At 33.9% G+C, this 22,314-nt stretch overlaps 1 protein-coding gene across 1 annotated transcript; it reads left to right on the top strand.

The window, feature by feature from the left end:
* Positions 1-19,140: 19,140 nt before the first annotated feature.
* LOC145038414 (protein trichome birefringence-like 38) lies at positions 19,141-21,103 on the top strand. The gene is made up of 5 exons (XM_078986785.1): positions 19,141-19,392; positions 19,748-19,922; positions 20,020-20,195; positions 20,287-20,445; positions 20,739-21,103. The coding sequence occupies exons 1-5, from the start codon at positions 19,151-19,153 to the stop codon at positions 21,025-21,027; spliced, it is 1,041 nt and encodes a 346-aa protein (XP_078842911.1). The 5' UTR covers positions 19,141-19,150; the 3' UTR covers positions 21,028-21,103.
* Positions 21,104-22,314: the final 1,211 nt, after the last annotated feature.

Here is a 22,314-nt window from a genome sequence, read left to right as displayed (position 1 = left end):
TGTCCAATTTTGATCCAAAAAGCCCAAATTACTTCGAACCCCATAACTGACCCAATTTTCGAAATTGGGCCAAACCCCTTATTGGGCCTTATCGTAAGGTCCAACTCTTCAACTAGCCCAAAGCATTCATACTCAGAAAGTCTAATAAGGGCCTAAGTATCCAAGCTGAAAAGGTGGCCAAAAACTCAAATCCCAAACTCAAAAATCCAACAAACGGCATACGTTGGGCGTACACCGGAGGTACGTAGGGCGTATGCGAACCTCACCTTGACCACCATCGGGGTGGATGACTGAGTGTGCGGGGCGTACTCCTCCCTACGTGGGGCGTACCCTCGCAGATCCCAGAAGTCCATTAAGTGCTTAATGGCTTAAGCACTTGAGCCCATATTATATATCCATGGTCCAAATGCACCCTAGACAATAGTGGGGCAGGCTAAGAAGCCTAAGACCACCGATGTTTATAGTAGAGGCCAGCATGTTCGGGGCTGATGCTCCAAGTACGGAAAGCCGCATGGTTGACCTTGTCGATCAGTGAGATCGGGATGATTTGGTTATGGTTAGGTGGGCCATATGAGCAAGGACTGCCCTAAGAAGGCCTTGATTTGTTTTCACTACAACCAGACCGGTCATAAAATAGTCGATTCTCCGAGGTTGTCGGGAGGAGCAGTTGTAGCACCTGCGCCCTCCACATTGAGGATTACAGATGGCCACCAGGGCTTGGCACTCCTGTGGTGAAGAGCAGAGCATTTCAGCTGACCAAAGATGAGGTCCGAGCAGCATCGGACATCATAACTGGTATGTTACTCGTCTCTATCTTTATTGTTTTATTTCTTATGATTATGTTGTTATGATCTTGTATAGGGGCCTTTTGGGTCAATGTATTTTTGTCTCATGTTCTTTTTTATTCTTGGGCTACCTGGTCTTTTGTATCTCTTGCACTTAACTAAAGGTTTTGAGATGCTTTGGGGACTTTGGAGTCCCTTCTGGAGGTGGAGATCGCTGATGAACGTATTGTGAGCATTGTTAGGGTTTTCTGTAGGAGTATTTAGTACATGTTCGGTGAGAGGTTTCCTATCGACTTGTTAACAATTCCTTTGAGGGGATTAAAGGTGATCATCATGATAGATTGGTTGGGGCTCAATGGGGCCATAATTGACTGTGAGCGACAGTTGGTGAGTTCGAACCCAAAGAGGGGGAGAAATAGTCATTTCTAGCGAAAGAGATTTGTATAGGCTGACTCTCTGTTCAGCATCGAGGGATAGGAGGCTTCTTTAACAGGGTTGTTTTGGGTTTCTAGCTTATGTTTCAGATTCGAGGGTAAAGACCACGACTGAGTTAAGCGGGGTACCTATTGTGTGGGACTTTCCTGATGTTTTTCCTGAGGAGCTACCGAGAGTGCCTCCTGAGAGGCAAGTCAAGTTTTGGATTGATTTGATGCCTGGTGCGGCTCCAATAGCCAAGGCTCCGTATCGCCTAGCCTTACCTGAGATGCAGGAGTTATCTATGCACCTGCCATGCTAGTATAGATCAGCCGTCGTTCGAGATGTTATATGGAAGAAAGTGTAGGACCTCAGTGTGTTGAGGTGAGGTTGGTCATTGAGTCAAGGGATCTAGGGTTTGCAAGGGACAATTTAGTGAGATGGAGGCTGATGGGAGGGAGGCTATGAGAGGTTAAGGAGTTTAAATAGGGCTCAACCCTTAAAATTTATGGTTTTCACCAACAGCCGCCACCATGTCGTGGTGGTTCATTAACTCCCGTGGCCCAAAAGCTTATCACCACATCACCGTGAGGCTTCACCATGTCGTGGCCAAAGAAAAACTAATATATATTATCCACAACCAAAGGGGACTACCTCTCTCTTTCCTAAAGGCTCTAAGCCTTGTGATAACCGACCATCGGGTTACAACCCCGCGCATTCTGAAATGATCTAGAACAGAGTGTTACACACATAACATCTAGCATTCTATATAACATAATAGTGGGCCGACATTGGTGTCTTTGACCCTGGATACACTGAGGAGACTCACCTATATACGAAAATAACTAAATTGTATACTTGAGTTGCTGCTAACACAACTCCTCACAGTAATTACATTCCAAAAATATAACCCCAATTAATAATCAGGGTTTTCAACCCATAATAAGTGGTCCAAATATTCATTTATCTTAATAAGGGCTAAATGGTCATTTTGCCCTTTCCATTCATAACCCAACTTAAAAATCCCAACCCTAATGGTCTAAGGCCCAAAAATGGCCCTAATGAGTTTTCTGAGAGTATGCTTGGCGTACTCTCTCCTATACCCCGCATACTACTTGATTCACAATGTAAAGGTTACGGGGCCAAGATGCAGTACACGCAGCGTACTTAAATTTACGCCTGGCGTACGCATCAGGGTCCAAATCCTTCTATTAAGGTCTTAATGCTTTAAGACCTAACGTCCATCTTCAGATCTAATTCTAATAAAATGTAATAAGTCGTAAAATTTCAATCTTTATGCTTTTGCATGATTACAAACAATCCAACTCCAAAACCCTAACTCTTTTAGTCATCTAAGACTCCATAATTCTTGTATGGAAGAGAAACAACATCCAAGCTCACATTTTTATGACTTAACTCACCCTAAAACGTATGAAAGGACACCTTAAACATCCTAGAGTATTTCATACTCACAAGGATCAATATTTGGGACAAAAAGGTGAAAAATTCTAAGCTTGAACAACGTTTAAAGAACTATACATCAAGGTTGGAGCTTTATACATCCAGAAGATACACAAAGTTGAGTAGTTCCCAGATCCAAAGACTTGAGAGCAAAACCACTCATTTGATGATCTTCCTTCACAAATAAGAATGCACAAAACTCACTCAAAAGCTTCTCATCCCACTCTCAAGGCTAGTGTTTTTGATCTCAGGGTTTAGAAATGAAGGTTGGAGGTAAGGATAGGTTTGAGGCCATAACGACCTTTAAATAGGGTCTAAATCCTAAAAATTAGAGTTTATCCCCTTGCTTGCATACACACAACGTACATGCACGTACACCCAGCATACGTGCGGGACTCCACGATCATATCCAAGGTCTTACGCCGACGAACCTGGCTCGTACGCCCAACGTAAGGACCAACTTTGCCATTTTTTTAAGAAATAAGGCTAGGAAGGAAAAATCACCTGGAACATTGGTGTTACATTGTATCATTTTCATTTGATCGTAATAAAATTCATTTACATCATACTGAAATAAAGATAAGGTATTTATTGTAAATGCATGGCAAGTTTAAAAACCCTAAATATAAATATAATTATATTATTTTGATTTGATTGTAGTTATATTCATTATTTACTTACACCGCACTGGAAAAAAAAAAGATATAGTATTTATTGTACTTGTAAGATAAGTTAAAAGACCATAAATATAATATAGTTATATTATTTTGATTTTATGGTAAATATAGTCATATTATAATTTATTATAAAGATATTTTTATATAATATTAAGACGTATGTGTATGGTTGTTGCTCTAAAAAAAACTTAATTTCTTTAATAAATTATTTTGTATATACTTATTTAAAATTTGTCGTCTATAATGTAATTACGAAAAACATCATCTTATGTTTGTCTATATTCAAAATATGTAATATCTTTTATTTTCCATCTTTTATATTACGTTTGATTTTCCTTTACTATTATATATATATATATATATATATATATATATATATATATATATATATATATATATATATATATATATATATATATATATATATATATATATATATATATATTAAAAAAGCAAAATCAAACATAATATAAAATTGAAAAATAAAAGATATAATGTTAATTAAGGAAAAAGGAAATAATTTCCATTTGGGTTAATACATCATCTCAATTTGGGTTTTAAATGAGGATGATTTTGATTTTAAATAATGAAGTGATTAATAACGTTTTTTTTTTTTTTTTTTGTCACAAGTGAGACTTTTAAATTCTTTAAATATAACATGTTATTATATGGTATTTTTATTTTTTATTAATAAAAAACTATTCAATTCCATTAATATATATATATATATATATATATATATATATATATATATATATATATATATATATATATAGTATTCATTATATTAAATATGTAATTCAATACAATAATTATTGAAACATTTATGATCTATCTTAATAAATAAAATTACTTTGAAATATGTCACTTTTAGCAAATGTGCTTTTTAAATTACTTAAATTCTACATGTCATTATGTGGTATTTTTTTTTGAACGATTAATCATATTCTACTCTTAATTCTCCACCTATGGTCCTCATGGAACTTGAACCCTCGACCTCAAGGAGGGAGAGCAACACTGGATACCGATGGACTAGAAGCTCTTTGCTTTTATTAAAAAATTAGTGAATTCAACTAATTAATACGCCTACGATATATATATAAAGTATCCATTGTATTAAATGTGTAAACACACTATAATTATTCTAATATTTATTATTTAATATAAATATATTTTTCTCTATAAATTGAATATAGTAGTAAATAGTTAGTGTTTTTCTAATACTAAAATCATTTATTATGAATTTTTTTGTTACATAAATTAAAATAATGAAATGCTAGAAAAAAATAATGTCAAAATTAAGATATAATAATTTGAGTGGTGAGTTTTAGAATTTTAGATTTTATGTAGCTGATTTGCTTTTAAGACTCCATTTTTTCCTAAGTATTTTATCTATAAAAATTCTAAAATCCTAGAACCCATTACTAAAATTATTATATCTTAATTTTGATAGTATTGTTTTATAGCATTTCATTACTTTAATTAGTGTAACAAAATAATTCATAAGAAATGTTTTTAGTGTTAGAAAAACACAAACTAAGAAAAATTATAATCATTTTATAAAGAAAAATATGTTTATGTTAAATAATAAATGATTTAATAATTATAGTGTTGATTTATACATTTAGTACAATGAATATTTTACATGTCACTACCGCATAAAAAACATCTTATATACTAGGATATAGATCTAACATATCACTACAACATAACAACATCCAATATACCAGGATACAGATCTAAAAGATCACTATAGCATAACAACATCCTGTATACCAGGATACATGACCTAATAGGTCGGCATTGGTGCCTTTGTCCCATACGTATAGTGAGGAAAACTCACCTCACAATTTGGAAAGATAGTTGAATAACTCACAACTATGACTGTTGGCTTTATAGGTCATCTATACAAAAAACAATGATCAAGTCTCAAACTACTGTTTAAAATACCCTAGGTCAAGCTTGATTAAAATCCTGATCAAAGTCAAATTCAAAAGTCAATGATATCTTTTGGGATGCGTATGCCCAACATACTTCCCTCTACGCCCAACATAGATGGTGCCTTCAAATTTCCATGGGCTTAAATCTTGGTTAGATGGTGCCTTCGAATTCCCATGGGCTTAAATCTTTGTACAAGCAGCATACCTCTAGGTACTCCCAATGTACCAAAGCTGAACCATAATTTTTCCATTAAACTCTTATTTCATTCGGTCATGTCGCCAAACTTCAATTCCAAATATCAAGGGATGTCTTAATGGATAAAGTCTATAACTTTATCCATTTGCATGCATTCAAGAGGGTGAAAACTCAAACCATTGGTCCAAAAGTCATCCAAAACTCCTAAACTCTTGCATAGATCAATGAGAGTGTCCAAGTCCTCATTTTTATAAATTTAGAAGCTCAAAACTACAAGAAACTACATTTCACAAACATGGAGTAGCTCATACTCCATTAGACGAAACTGTGGGACCAAAAATTGTGACATCCTGAAATTTAGGTGTAAATCTGTAAATAATCAATTACCAAAAACAAAACTATAATAGGACCTATAACATAGTACCTAGTTGATTTTAAGTACAAATGAGATCATGTTACTCATAAGTGCCTTCGGGATACCTCAAAACATTCGAAAAGTTAACCATCATCGTCAAATAGGAAACAGCTCAAAAATCGATGAGATATGATGCCTTAAAAACAATTTTTTTGCATTTGACCTAATTGGGGGCCATGGATGATAAAATTGAATATAACGTGTTCTCAAGATTCTGTGGATATAAAGAACGTTCAAAACGATTATCATATGAGAAAGTTATGCAAGTTTTAAGCTTTTAAGCATGTGTATATCTGATTTTACCCTGTACTGGACACTACACCGCTCAGTTTAAGGTAGTTACACACCTTGTAAATTAATTTTAAGCATATTCTGAACGCAAGATTTCTTCTAGTATTTTATTTTACTATTCCAATATTTTTATCCCGGACCGAAACCGGATTCACGAAAACTGATGAATCGGAACCCAGTTAACGCAAAACTTTAAACGCCATTTCACAGAGATTCGTATATCAGATTTAAACCCATCTGCAATTTTAGAATCATCAAGACAAGGCCATTCATCACATATTTTTGATATATTTTTATGAGGTTCGGTTCGAGTGGCATGCAAATCGAGGTGACTTTTGTGTAGGATAAACTAAAGGGGATGACAAGACCCTAGTGCCATATTTTGAAATTAGCTCTGGTGTTCTTAAGCAGACCCATATCACATGCCATTGACTCATGACAAGTCCACATCAAATATTTTTTTTATTTAATTCACTCTCTCTATAACAATCTTTATTCCCCTCTTGTTCGAATCTCATCAGCCAAACAACACCCACCTCTGCTTGTTATTATGTTCCAGTTCTCCCTCCTTCCTTCTTCTTCATTTTCGATCAAGAAAACTCCACCGGAGGTGGAGCTTTTTTCCGGCCACCAAGACAGCAAACCAAACACCCCTTGGAACATTGCCTTCCCTTTATCCCTCATGGTTAACTGATAAAAAAATAGAAAAAAAAATAGTGAGAAGTAGCAAAGAGGCTTCCGGAGCAACATCCTACCCTCTCTCTCATCGAACTCACTGGAAACAGAAGCAATGAGATGTTGTTGTGTTGCCTCTCCTTTTATCGATCGCCACCCTCCATTTTTTCCTCACCGATCGACTGTTGGACACAAGGAAAGAAGCAACGGAGACACATCACTGCTTGCTGCCACGACTTACCTGCTACTGCCGATAAGTTTCGACCACCACCTTGCTATTTTTGAAGCAAGAAAAGCACATGAGGTGCGCCTCCCTCTCGATGCAAGATTAGTCAACCATCGACAACATTTTCGATTGTTTCAATCATGTTTCTATTTTAACTGGTCAAAAATCAAAGGAAACTCAAACTTTGATTTAAATTAATCAAAATTAACCTTCTTTTGACAATACATTACAAAATCAGTCCCAATCCCCAAATATTGATTCCATTTAGTGAAAACAACACCTCCTTTGCTATTTATTAATCAAAACAGTCCCATTTGTTCAAGAATTACAAACCAATCCCTATAGTTTAGTTAAGTTACAAAAATAGACCCTTTAATTAAAAATATTACAAAATAGTTCGGGTTGTTTGTTTCAATGCAAGAAGAAGAAATTGGTGATTCTCATGTCACGCTTCACCAAATCAAACCTAGTTCGAGTTTATGCATCAAGGGTGAGTGCTTACGGCCCCTTTTAACGTTTTTATTATTTTGGGGGAGCATAAATATGAAAACTATATATCGATTATGAAAAATGCATGTCGAACTCATATTTAGCTTAAATCAATATTTTGACAAAATAATATATTATGACATATGCATGTCATAGTGGTTTAAAACACATTATAACTAGAAAATATAACTTATATGATGCATGTTATAAATTATAAATCATAAGAATATTATGATTTTACGAATTAATGGTTATAAAAAAAATATGAGTTATGAATGTTTATCAAATTTCAATTATTTTACCTATATCATGCATAAATTTGTACATATGTTAAATAGGTATGTATAAATTATAACACTTATATCTTCGAATTTATTCACGCGCTTGAAAAACTTACTATCTATTTAAACAAGTGATATACACTTTTACGAATATATCAAATTTACTCTGTTTTATAAAACAACTATATCGTATACCTTAGTTAATGGCTTTTATAGTAGACATTATTCATTACCTAAATTTAACCACTTAGTATACCCACTCGGCTATAACTGTTAATCCTTGGAGCGAGATACATATGTATACATCTATACGGGTTGACACATCTGCCAGCGGTTGCTAGCTACAACCTCAATGGATCAATCAAAGTGGGTGGTAATTATCATTCGTCATTTATCCATGACGTCCGATGAAGCATCGTAATAGATTATATCTAGCCACATAGCTCGATTATAGGACTTACTATAAGCATTAACTGGATCATTTATTTAGAAACCATGAATTCGGTTTCTCTCTTTACAAAACATTTTAAGTATAGATTTACTTATATATTTTTATCAAGCATTTTAAGTATAGATTTATTGATAATTTATCTCTTTATCAAAAATTTTAAGTATGAAATTACTTATGCTTTCTCTCTTGGTCAAACATTTCAAGATGGATTTACTTATAATTTATCTCTTTACCAAACATGGTTTTAACTACAAGGGAAATACTTTTTAGACTTTTTAAAAGTATTATTACTACGGTTAGCAGAAACTTGTAACTCTCACAAACATTTGTGTTGACTCTCAAATTACATGTATTCTTAGGAGATTACTGAACCAACTTTTATCTGAAGAAATGTTCATGAATTTCGGGCAACTTAGTTCTCTCTAGTTTTTGTTATATTGGCTTATCTGTAAAAAATTCTTGTACTTATTAATATTTGAATGAACCATTCACTCAAACTTTAAAGTGGAATACAAAATTGTTGTTTTGCTATTGCTATACTTGCGATGTATATTCAATTTGTTTGTGACCCATGAACTAAGTCGCATAACCCGACGTGTGTTGTTGCCTCGGCCGGTGGTATGAAAAAAAATGCATATAACTTCTAGACTAATAAGATCTAAGGAAATAATATATCAAGGTCCAAGCTTTATACCTTCAAATGAAGCTTGAGGCCAAAATACTTCTGGATCTAAAGTGCCTTAAGCTTCCAAGATGATTTCCTCTCCTTCTCCTTCCTTCAAGAACACCACAAAGCACACTTTCAAGCTCAAAATACACACATAAGGGAATTAGGGTTTTCTTGGGAAGAAAATGGGGATGGAGGTTGATTAATGAAGGTGTCTCAATGAGATAATGATGCTTAAATAGGGTCAAAACCCTAAAAATTAGTGTTTATCCATCAGTCGCCTACGCCCAACGTATATTGAGTACGCCCATCGTACTAGACAGCGCACATATTTTCACTTAAAGAGCCACATAACCAATTTTGCAAACAAAATTCATACTAAGGGTCAAAAATATAAATTACATGAATAATTAATGTTACAATTCTCCCTCACTTGAATCCAACTTTGTCCTCGAAGTCCGGCGCTGTGAACAACCTAGGGTAGTGCTCTCACATATTTGCCTCGGGTTCCTAAGTCCATTCAAAACCCTTCTGATGCTGCTACTGAACCATGACCAAAGATACCACCTTATTACGCAAGGACTTCGTCTTCCTATCCAAAATCGTCACTGGTTTCTCGACATAGTTCAAACTATAGTCAACCTGAATATCATCCAAAGGAACAACCCCTGAATCGTCAGCCAGATACTTTCGAAGCTGAGAAACATGGAAGGTGTTGTAAATCTGGCTGATCTCGGGCAACTTGTTCATGGATTTCAGGCAACCTAGTTTTCTCTAGTTTTTGTTATATTGGCTTATCTGTAAAAATTCTTGTACTTATTAATATTTGTATGAACCATTCATTCAAACTTTAAAGTGGAATATAAAATTGTTGTTTTGCGATTGCTATACTTGCGATGTATATTCAATTTGTTTGTGACCCATGAACTTAGTCGCATAACCCGACGTGTTCTGCTGCCTCGGCCGGTGGTATGAGAAAATGCATATAACCTCTAGACTAATAAGATCTAAGCAAATAATATATCAAGGTCCAAGCTTTATACCTTCAAATGAAGCTTGAGGCCAAAATACTTCTGGATCTAAAGTGCCTTAAGCTTCCAAGATGATTTCCTCTCCTACTCCTTCCTTCAAGAACACCACAAAGCACATTTTCAAGCTCAAAATACACACATAAGGGAATTAGGGTTTGCTTGGGACGAAAATAGGGATGGAGGTTGATTAATGAAGGTGTCTAAATGAGATAATGATGCTTAAATAGGGTCAAAACCCTAAAAATTAGTGTTTGTCCATCAGTCGCCTACGCCCAACGTATATTGAGTACGCCCAACGTATATTGAGTACGCCCATCGTACTAGACAGCGCACATATTTTCACTTAAAGAGTCACATAACCAATTTTGCAAACAAAATTCATACTAAGGTTCAAAAATATAAATTACATGAATAATGAATGTTACAATTCTCCCTCACTTGAATCCAACTTTGTCCTCGAAGTCCGGTGCTGTGAACAACCTAGGGTAGTGCTTTCACATATTTTCCTCGGGTTCCTAAGTCCATTCAAAACCCTTCTGATGCTGCTACCGGACCATGACCAAAGATACCACCTTATTACGCAAGGCCTTCGTCTTCCTATCCAAAATCGTCACTGGTTTCTCGACATAGTTCAAACTATAGTTAACCTGAATATCATCCAAAGGAACAACCCCTGAATCGTCAGCCAGATACTTTCGAAGCTGAGAAACATGGAAGGTGTTGTAAATCTGGCTGATCTCGGGCAACTTGTTCATGGATTTCAGGCAACCTAGTTTTCTCTAGTTTTTGTTATATTGGCTTATCTGTAAAAAATTCTTGTACTTATTAATATTTGTATGAACCATTCATTCAAACTTTAAAGTGGAATATAAAATTATTTTTTTGCTATTGCTATATTTGCGATGTATATTCAATTTGTTTGTGACCCATGAACTAAGTCGCATAACCCGACGTGTTCTGCTGCCTCGGCCGGTGGTATGAAAAAATGCATATGACTTCTAGACTAATAAGATCTAAGCAAATAATATATCAAGGTCCAAGCTTTATACCTTCAAATGAAGCTTGAGGCCAAAATACTTCTGGATCTAAAGTGCCTTAAGCTTCCTAGGTGATTTCCTCTTCTACTCCTTCCTTCAAGAACACCACAAAGCACACTTTCAAGCTCAAAATACACACATAAGGGAATTAGGGTTTGCTTGGGACGAAAATAGGGATGGAGGTTGATTAATGAAGGTGTCTCAATGAGATAATGATGCTTAAATAGGGTCAAAACCCTAAAAATTAGTGTTTGTCCATCAGTCGCCTACGCCCAACGTATATTGAGTACGCCCATCGTACTAGACAGCCCACATATTTTCACTTAAAGAGCCACATAACCAATTTTGCAAACAAAATTCATACTAAGGGTCAAAAATATAAATTACATGAATAATGAATGTTACAATTCTCCCTCACTTGAATCCAATTTTGTCCTCGAAGTCCGGTGTTGTGAACAACCTAGGGTAGTGCTTTCACATATTTTCCTCGGGTTCCTAAGTCCATTCAAAACCCTTCTGATGCTGCTACTAGACCTTGACCAAAGATACCACTTTATTACGCAAGGCCTTCGTCTTCCTATCCAAAATCGTCACTGGTTTCTCGACATAGTTCAAACTATAGTCAACCTGAATATCATCCAAAGGAACAACCCCTGAATCGTCAGCCAAATACTTCCGAAGCTGAGAAACATGGAAGGTGTTGTAAATCTGGCTGATCTCGGGCAACTTGTTCATGGATTTTGGGCAACTTAGTTTTCTCTAGTGTTTGTTATATTGGCTTATCTGTAAAAAAATTCTTGTACTTATTAATATTTGTATGAACCATTCATTTAAACTTTAAACTGGAATATAAAATTGTCGTTTTGCGATTGCTATACCTGCGATGTATATTCAATTTGTTTGTGACCCATGAACTAAGTCGCATAACCCGACGTGTTCTGCTGCCTCGGCCGGTGGTATGAAAAAATGCATATAACTTCTACACTAATAAGATCTAAGCAAATAATATATCAAGGTCCAAGCTTTATACCTTCAAATGAAGCTTGAGGCCAAAATACTTCTGGATCTAAAGTGCCTTAAGCTTCCATGATTTCCTCTCCTTCTCCTTCCTTCAAGAACACCACAAAGCACACTTTCAAGCTCAAAATATACACATAAGGGAATTAGGGTTTGCTTGGGACGAAAATGGGGATGGAGGTTGATTAATGAAGGTGTCTCAATGAGATAATGATGCTTAAATAGGGTCAAAACCCTAAAAATTAGTGTTTGTCCATCAGTCGCCTACGCCCAACGTATATTGAGTACGCCAAAAGTATATTGAGTACGCCCATCGTACTAGACAACCCACATATTTTCACTTAAAGAGCCACATAACCAATTTTGCAAACAAAATTCATACTAAGGGTCAAAAAATATAAATTACATGAATAATGAATGTTACAATTCTCCCTCACATGAATCCAACTTTGTCCTCGAAGTCCAGTGCTGTGAACAACCTAGGGTAGTGCTCTCACATATTTGCCTCGGGTTCCTAAGTCCATTCAAAACCCTTCTGATGCTGCTACCAGACCATGACCAAAGATACCACCTTATTACGCAAGGCCTTCGTCTTCCTATCCAAAATCGTCACTGGTTTCTCGACATAGTTCAAACTATAGTCAACCTGAATATCATCCAAAGGAACAACCCCTGAATCGTCAGCCAAATACTTCCGAAGCTGAGAAACATGGAAGGTGTTGTAAATCTGGCTGATCTTGGGCAACTTGTTCATGGATTTTGGGCAACTTAGTTTTCTCTAGTGTTTGTTATATTGGCTTATCTGTAAAAAATTCTTGTACTTATTAATATTTGTATGAACCATTCATTCAAACTTTAAAGTGGAATATAAAATTGTTGTTTTGCGATTGCTATACCTGCGATGTACATTCAATTTGTTTGTGACCCATGAACTAAGTCGCATAACCCGACGTGTTCTGCTGCCTCGGCCGGTGGTATGAAAAAATGCATATAACTTCTACACTAATAAGATCTAAGCAAATAATATATCAAGGTCCAAGCTTTATACCTTCAAATGAAGCTTGAGGCCAAAATACTTCTGGATCTAAAGTGCCTTAAGCTTCCAAGATGATTTCCTGTCCTACTCCTTCCTTCAAGAACACCACAAAGCGCACTTTCAAGCTCAAAATACACACATAAGGGAATTAGGGTTTGCTTGGGACGAAAATGGGGATGGAGGTTTATTAATGAAGGTGTCTCAATGAGATAATGATGCTTAAATAGGGTCAAAACCCTAAAAATTAGTGTTTCTCCAACAGTCGCCTACGCCCAATGTATATTGAGTACGCCCAACGTATATTAAGTACGCCCATCGTACTAGAAAGCCCACATATTTTCACTTAAAGAGCCACGTAACCAATTTTGCAAACGAAATTCATACTAAGGGTCAAAAATATAAATTACATGAATAATGAATGTTACAATTCTCCCTCACTTGAATCCAACTTTGTCCTCGAAGTCCGGTGCTGTGAACAACCTAGGGTAGTGCTTTCACATATTTTCCTCGGGTTCCTAAGTCCATTCAAAACCCTTCTGATGCTGCTACTGGACCATGACCAAAGATACCACCTTATTACGCAAGGCCTTCGTCTTCCTATCCAAAATCGTCACTGGTTTCTCGACATAGTTCAAACTATAGTCAACCTGAATATCATCCAAAGGAACAACCCCTGAATCATCAGCCACATACTTCCGAAGCTGAGAAACATGGAAGGTGTTGTAAATCTGGCTGATCTCGGGCAACTTGTTCATGGATTTCAGGCAACCTAGTTTTCTCTAGTGTTTGTTATATTGGCTTATCTGTAAAAAATTCTTGTACTTATTAATATTTGTATGAACCATTCATTCAAACTTTAAAGTGGAATATAAAATTGTTGTTTTGCTATTGCTATATTTGCGATGTATATTCAATTTGTTTGTGACCCATGAACTAAGTCGCATAACCTGACGTGTTCTGCTGCCTCGGCCGGTGGTATGAAAAAATGCATATAACTTCTAGACTAATAAGATCTAAGCAAATAATATATCAAGGTCCAAGCTTTATACCTTCAAATGAAGCTTGAGGCCAAAATACTTCTGGATCTAAAGTGCCTTAAGCTTCCAAGATGATTTCCTCTCCTACTCCTTCCTTCAAGAACACCACAAAGCACACTTTCAAGCTCAAAATACACACATAAGGGAATTAGAGTTTGCTTGGGACGAAAATAGGGATGGAGGTTGATTAATGAAGGTGTCTCAATGAGATAATGATGCTTAAATAGGGTCAAAACCCTAAAAATTAGTGTTTGTCCATCAGTCGCCTACGCCCAACGTATATTGAGTACGCCAAAAGTATATTGAGTACGCCCATCGTACTAGACAGCCCACATATTTTCACTTAAAGAGCCACATAACCAATTTTGCAGACAAAATTCATACTAAGGGTCAAAAATATAAATTACATGAATAATGAATGTTACAATTCTCCCTCACTTGAATACAACTTTGTCCTCGAAGTCCGGTGCTGTGAACAACCTAGGGTGGTGCTCTCACATATTTGCCTCCGGTTCCTAAGTCCATTTAAAACCCTTCTGATGCTGCTACTGGACCATGACCAAAGATACCACCTTATTACGCAAGGCCTTCGTCTTCCTATCCAAAATCGTCACTGGTTTCTCGACATAGTTCAAACTATAGTCAACCTGAATATCATCCAAAGGAACAACCCCTGAATCGTCAGCCAGATACTTCCGAAGCTGAGAAACATGTAAGGTGTTGTAAATCTGGCTGATCTCGAGCAACTTGTTCATGGATTTCGGGCAACTTAGTTTTCTCTAGTTTTTGTTATATTGGCTTATCGGTAAAAAATTCTTGTACTTATTAATATTTGTATGAACCATTCATTCAAACTTTAAAGTGGAATATAAATTTGTTGTTTTGTTATTGCTATACTTGCGATGTATATTCAATTTGTTTGTGACCCATGAACTAAGTCGCATAACCCGACGTGTTCTGCTGCCTCGGCCGGTGGTATGAAAAAATGCATATAACTTCTAGACTAATAAGATCTAAGCAAATAATATATCAAGGTCCAAGCTTTATACCTTCAAATGAAGCTTGAGGCCAAAATACTTCTGGATCTAAAGTTCCTTAAGCTTCCAAGATGATTTCCTCTCCTTCTCCTTCCTTCAAGAACACCACAAAGCACACTTTCAAGCTCAAAATACACACATAAGGGAATTAGGGTTTGCTTGGGACGAAAATGGGGATGGAGGTTGATTAATGAAGGTGTCTCAATGAGATAATGATGCTTAAATAGGGTCAAAACCCTAAAAATTAGTGTTTGTCCATCAGTCGCCTACGCCCAACGTATATTGAGTACGCCCATCTTACTAGACAGCCCACATATTTTCACTTAAAGAGCCACATAACCAATTTTGCAAACAAAATTCATACTAAGGGTCAAAAATATAAATTACATGAATAATGAATGTTACAATTCTCCTTCACTTGAATCCAACTTTGTCCTCAAAGTCCGGTGCTGTGAACAACCTAGGGTTGTGCTCTCACATATTTTCCTCCGGTTCCTAAGTCCATTTAAAACCCTTCTGATGCTGCTACTGGACCATGACCAAAGATACCACCTTATTACGCAAGGCCTTCGTCTTCCTATCCAAAATCGTCACTGGTTTCTCGACATAGTTCAAACTATAGTCAACCTGAATATCATCCAAAGGAACAACCCCTGAATCGTCAGCCAGATACTTCCGAAGCTGAGAAACATGGAAGGTGTTGTAAATCTGGCTGATCTCCTCAGGCAAATCCAACCGATAGGATACCTTAAGTACCTAGCTAGTACTCAAAATGGCCCAATATATATGGGCCCTAACTTGCCCCTCTTCTTGAAGCGTATTAAATCCTTCTAGGGTGATACCTTCAGTAAAACCATATCGCCGACCTGGAACTCCAACTCAGATCGATGTCTATCAGCATAACTCTTCTACCGACTCTAAGCTGTATGCAACTACTTCCTGAGATGTTGAATATGCTTTGTCTTTTGAAGAACCACTTCGGTCTTCCTATGACCCAGTGTCCGGCCTCTCCCTAACATACCGAGGTATGACACTTCTTCCCATAAAGAAGCTCCAATGGCGGCACACCAATACTAGAGTAATAGTTGTTGTTGTAAGAAAACTCAACTAATGGAAGGCAGGAGTCCTAACTCACACACAAATGTATGACGCAAGCTCTCAAGATATCATCAAGTGTCTTTATTCTCAAATTCTTTATGTATAAAAATCTTTATTCTCAAATTCTTTTAGCATTTTAACAAAATGTGTTGTTTAAAATTTTGAGCATATTGTTATTATTATTATTATTATTATTATTTTATATATATATATATATATATATATATATATATATATATATATATTAATTAATTAACATATGAAGCTTAGGAATAGTAACCTGGATATTTTTTTTGGTAGAAATGGTCCATATACTTTGCTCCTCATTGTTTACCTATTTTTACAATTTTGGTCCTTGTAATCAAGATTTTTACATTTTTTAGGAACCTTTTAATATTTAAATTTTGGCCATAAAACTTTAACGGTTTGACAACTTTGATCCATTTTCTAAAAGTTTGCTAATTCGTATCCCTTTAATTCTTTAACCGTTTTGAAACTTCTTATCTTTGCAGTTAAAACTTTTACATTTTTTTCATAAAAACATGAAAAAAAAACGGTACAGGGCAAACTCCGGGCTTTTTCATCCTTGCACTTTCTACATCTGTCATATTTATTGATTCGGAAATAATATTGAAAGCTTCTGGTCTCCGCATAGCGGGAGTAACCTTTCTAGTTATTATTATTATTATTATTATTATTATTATTATTATTATTATTATTATTAGTGGGCAATGACTAAATAAACACATAATTTACTAAAAAACAACATTAACTAAAAAAGCACATTTAGTCAAAACTCATTACTATATACTAACTAAGTGATAATTAAAAAACACTTTTTAATATTTCTATTTTATCTTTTAGAATTATTTAAATATAATATGTGTTTTTATATAACTTGTTTCAGCAATTTTCTAAAATATATTTTTATTTTTTAAATTTATAAATATTTTGTTGATAAAAAATTATTTACGGTGCACTTTCGTTAAATATTATTTTGAATAATAAATCTTTAATATTTTATTTAGAATAATAAGTTCTTAATATTAAAGATTTTGTAACAAGTTACGTTTGACTCCAACTTATGAAATACAATTTGCTTTGACTCAATTTTCATTTTGACTAATTTATTTTGTACACAATTTACAATTTACTTTGGACAACCGAATACACCATAGTTCTTATTTCTCGTGAACAATCAAAAGTAGTATATTAATAAAAAAATAAAAAAAAAGGTTGTTAAAAATAATTATTAATAAAACAGCGAAAATGATTATTAAAAAAATATAATATATTAATAAATAAGATGATAATACAAAAATTTTAATTAATGTCTAGCATAATTTAATAAATATAATTAATAATTTGTTTGAATTTACATAATAATATAATATATTCAAGTTTGACTTTTGATAAAGATGATAATTTAATAAATATAATAATTAATAATTTGTTTGAATTTACATAATACAAAAGCTAAGTACAATATATTCAAGTTTGACTTTTAAGTACATTTAAGTTTGACTTTTGATAAAGATGTTTATAAGATTTTTATTTAGTAGCATTTTAATTAGTACGGTATATCAATGATTGATTGTCTACGTATATTAGCTATTCAAATAAATATATATTAATTCCAAATAATCAATATAAAAATCTAAATAAATATTATATCTTATTAATTTAATAAATTTTATAAATTTTTTTACACGTGATTTCCACGGGTTATAAGCTAGTTATTTAATAGAAAAGTATCAACCAAGTAGTATTAAATCGTGACAACAAACAGAAACAGAAGTAAGTACATTTATGACTAAATTAATTTATTTACTTAATTAGAAAATAGAAAATTTGAAAAATTTGAAGTTCAAGTTAAAATAGCAAATATTTACTTAAAATTTAATTGTAAATTTTTTAAATAGCAAAGGTTATCTGAAATCAATTGTTTTATGTTCTTATTTTCGTCACAAAGTTTTTATTTTGCTCTATATAAAATATTTTAGTCATTTTGGTAAGACGAAAATATTACACCACCTTATAAGTTTGTAACCGATATGACCATACATCAAATATTAGATGTATATACATGTTAAGCACATACTTCATCAATATTTCGGATTTTTGTTGATTGATTACAGATTACGTATTTCATTTATGTAAAATAATTTAATTTTTTTTAATGTTAAAAATATAGCAAAAATTTTCATATAAATTTATTAGAATATGATTAATATCCATAAATCATATACTCAACAAAAGGGATTATTCCTTATGTGTCCCTACCTAGCTTTAATGGCATATCTTATTGCCAACAATAGAAAAGTAAATTGCCAAGTAAATTAAATTTCAAAACATTAATTAATAAGATTGACTATCCCATACAAGTCTTTTTAGTTAATACGTTTTAAATTATATTTAAAAACGTGATAATTTTTCAAAAAGCCATATTAATAAACAATTTTTTTTTTAGAAACAAAGAGATTTTACGTTTTATATAATACATGATTTATATAGTTATCTATTCATTATTTGTGATATTTGATCAAGAAAAAAATCTCCAACATAGCAAGAAAATCCAAAATCTTTTCACTAATTCCAGATTTAGACATCATGTTCGTTAAACAACAAATAAGACATCAATAGCTAATTTGCCCAAAGTCTAACGGCCAACGTTGATATGCAAACGTGGTGGTCCAGATCACTTGTTCCTTCTGTCTTTATACAAAAAGCTACTTCTCTCTGTATTTTATAAATAAATATATATATATATATATATATATATATATATATATATATATATATATATATATATATATATATATATATATATATATATATATATATATATATATATATAAAGTAAAGTGTTTTATTTTTGTGTGTGTGGGAATGATGATGGGTGAGAGAAGTTTGTGTTGGGTGGTAACTTTGTTTGGAGTGTTGTCAGCAGCAGTATATAGTTATAAGTGCGATTTGTACGAAGGAAGTTGGGTATACGATGATTCATATCCAATGTATGATTCAACAAAATGTCCGCACATTCGAAAGGAATACGACTGCATCAAATACGGTCGCCCCGACCTTACCTACCTTAAATTCAGATGGCAGCCCACCCATTGTATCTTACCCAGGTACCCATTCCCCCCCTCGATCTCCATGTATATACACTTATAATCTATAACAAATTTTAATCAATAAGTATGTTTGACTCTTTAAAAGTCAACAATATGTTTGTAATGCAAGTACGCTAGATCTCCGTACTCATCTTTTGGAATTATATGTATGTTTGTCTAATTTGAATATTGATTCCAGTTATCTTAACTTTTCTTAGACGTCTCTTTATGAAGGTCTCATGATTCATGTGTTGTTAATGTTGAATAGAAAACTTCATATTCTAAGCCACGCTTCAAGAATGTTAGGTGGTGTTTGGTTCAATGAATTTTTGTTAAGAATCAAAATTGAAATCATTTTATTTGAACACCTCAGATTCGATGCGGAAGAATTCTTGAGAAAAATGAGCGGTAAAAAGATCATGTATGTTGGTGATTCAGTAAGCTTAAATCAATGGCAATCAATGGTTTGCCTTCTTCATGCTGCGTTGCCTTCAGAGGCCAACATCCATGAAGAAACTATTAACTCAACTACAACTGTCACCTATGAGGTTATTAATTAATAATTAATTGTAATACAAGATTAATTTGTAAACATATTAATAAAAAAAGTTAATATATATATATAAAATATTTGTCCATTTGTAGGATTATGGAGTTTCGATTTCAATGTTCTTGTCTCATTACTTGGTAGACATAACGCAAGAAAAAATCGGTCGGGTTTTGAAATTAGACTCCATTACAGATGGAGATGTATGGAAGGAGAACGACGTGTTGATCTTCAATACTTGGCTTTGGTGGTATCGTCGAGGAGAAAAACAACCGTGCGTATAAAATATAAATTTTAGTTATTTTTGTTTAAGCGACTTTAATGACATTAATTAAATAATTTAACATTTTTATGGTTTGATGCAGATGGGATTATGTTGAAACAGGTACGAAGATACTTAAGGACATGGATCGGATGGTTGCTTTTCGAGAGGCTTTAACAACTTGGGCAAATTGGATCAATTCCGATGTAGACACTGTGAAAACCAGATTGTTTTTCCAAGGAGTTTCTCCATCTCATTACAAGTAACTTAACATTCTTTGACCCTTAATTTGATAGCATTTGTTATATTTGTTATATGAGACGAGACTGGACTGGGCTGGACTGAATAGACATGCCATGTAGCGAGTACTTTTCTTAATGGGATAAAAAATTGCAATTTCTATCTCGTTTATATCTGTCTTAGTTTCAATCGCAGTCCCGTATAAAACAGTCTGTTTTATCTTGTCACGTGTAACAAAGTATGGTCGATTACAATATTTCGTATTCTTGTGTTTATTTGACAAGATACTTATTGTCTAAAATGAAAATTGTTTAGTGGGGCCGATTGGAATGAGCCGGGAGTGACAAATTGTGGGAAAGAAGCGCTTCCGATAAGTGGATCGACGTACAATGGAGGGTGGCCAAAGGCGGAGATGGTGGTGGAGCAAGTTTTGAGTGGTGTTAAAAAGCCAGTGTCATTGCTCAACATAACAAGATTGTCTCAATTGAGAAAAGATGGACATCCAAGTAGTTACAATGCCTTCAGAGGAATGGATTGTACTCATTGGTGTGTTGCTGGGGTTCCAGACACATGGAACCAGCTTCTATCTGCTGCTCTTGGTTAAAATTTATGACCCATACATATTGATGATTAATGTATCTCAAAATTTAATATGGTTGTATTTATTGGTCAAAAAATTAATATATACATCATTTATTTGATTAAAAATTTCTATGATTAATTCAAAACGTAACACCCTCCGGTTGCGTCTACTTTATGCGGTAAGTTAATAATTGTGGCGTTAAAGAATTGAAGTTGTATTGTGACTTATGAGTCGCCTTGGGCTTTGTATAATGATGGGTCAAGAAAAAATCGGAAAACTGCGAAAATTTAGTCGGAAAATAATAGGTTTTATAATCTTGAGTTTTAATACGAAGATGAAGATCAAAATCAACATGAACAAAATTTTGTAAAAATTGAGAATTAATGAACAAAACTTTTTATTGGTAGTCTTTTGAAAAGAGAAAGAAAAAGAGCATTTTGTAAAAAAAATCTTTAAAAAAAAATGTAACCTGTTGGGCTATTCTTGCAACCAAATCTTGGAGGTGCCATGTAAAGTGGTTAACTTTAGAGGCTAGTTTTCAGTCCATGTCACTTCCATTCGTCTATAAATAATACATTAGAGTGTATGTGGTTGTGAAAATTATTTTCAATTTTCTTGGAAAGGTTTTCAAAAAAGGAGTGAATTTTTTATTCTTAATTTTCTTTAGAAAATTTATAAAATGCAATTGATTAAAACTGATTTAGTTTTTACTTTTCTTTTAAAAAAAAATTATCAAATCGTGTTTGGACGAGTAATTTATAATAGTTTTTATTTGTAAATTTGTTATTTCAAACCATACAATATTTAACATAAAATAAAACAGTTTTAATAAATAAGGATGGGATTTGATGGGGTGTAATGGGTAGGAAAAATATTAAACAAAACACATTTTAAAAAATTTCATTATTCCAACAAAGAATTTATGGAAAACAAATGAACTTTTTTCACAGCCAAAACGTATCCTTAGGCTATATGGTGTGGCAGCAGTCTAGGACCACGATTTGTGCCACCTAGGCCGTGCACACCACCCCCAGACCGGGGTCTTGCGCGGTTTTGGCCGTCCTGTGGCTAATTTGTACCGTGTTATGTGATTAGTAGATGGATATTTGACCGTTGAATGTTGGTTGGACGTAATTAATTATTATTATTATTATTTTGTTTTTGCCTTTCTTTCCTATATATACATATCCACTTCATTTGTTTTTAACTACAATACAATCTCTTCTCTCTCTGAAAAACTTTTTATAAAAATCACTACTCTCTAAAAAATGTTATCTTATTCATCTTTTGAAGAATTTCAGATTATTT

The sequence above is a fragment of the Lactuca saligna genome, chromosome 4 (genome assembly GCF_052625555.1).
Source record: "Lactuca saligna cultivar CGN05327 chromosome 4, ASM5262555v1, whole genome shotgun sequence".
Lineage (NCBI taxonomy): Eukaryota > Viridiplantae > Streptophyta > Magnoliopsida > Asterales > Asteraceae > Lactuca > Lactuca saligna.
The sequence above is the reverse complement of the archived record's forward strand: the minus strand, read 5'-3'. Positions and strand labels throughout refer to the sequence as shown.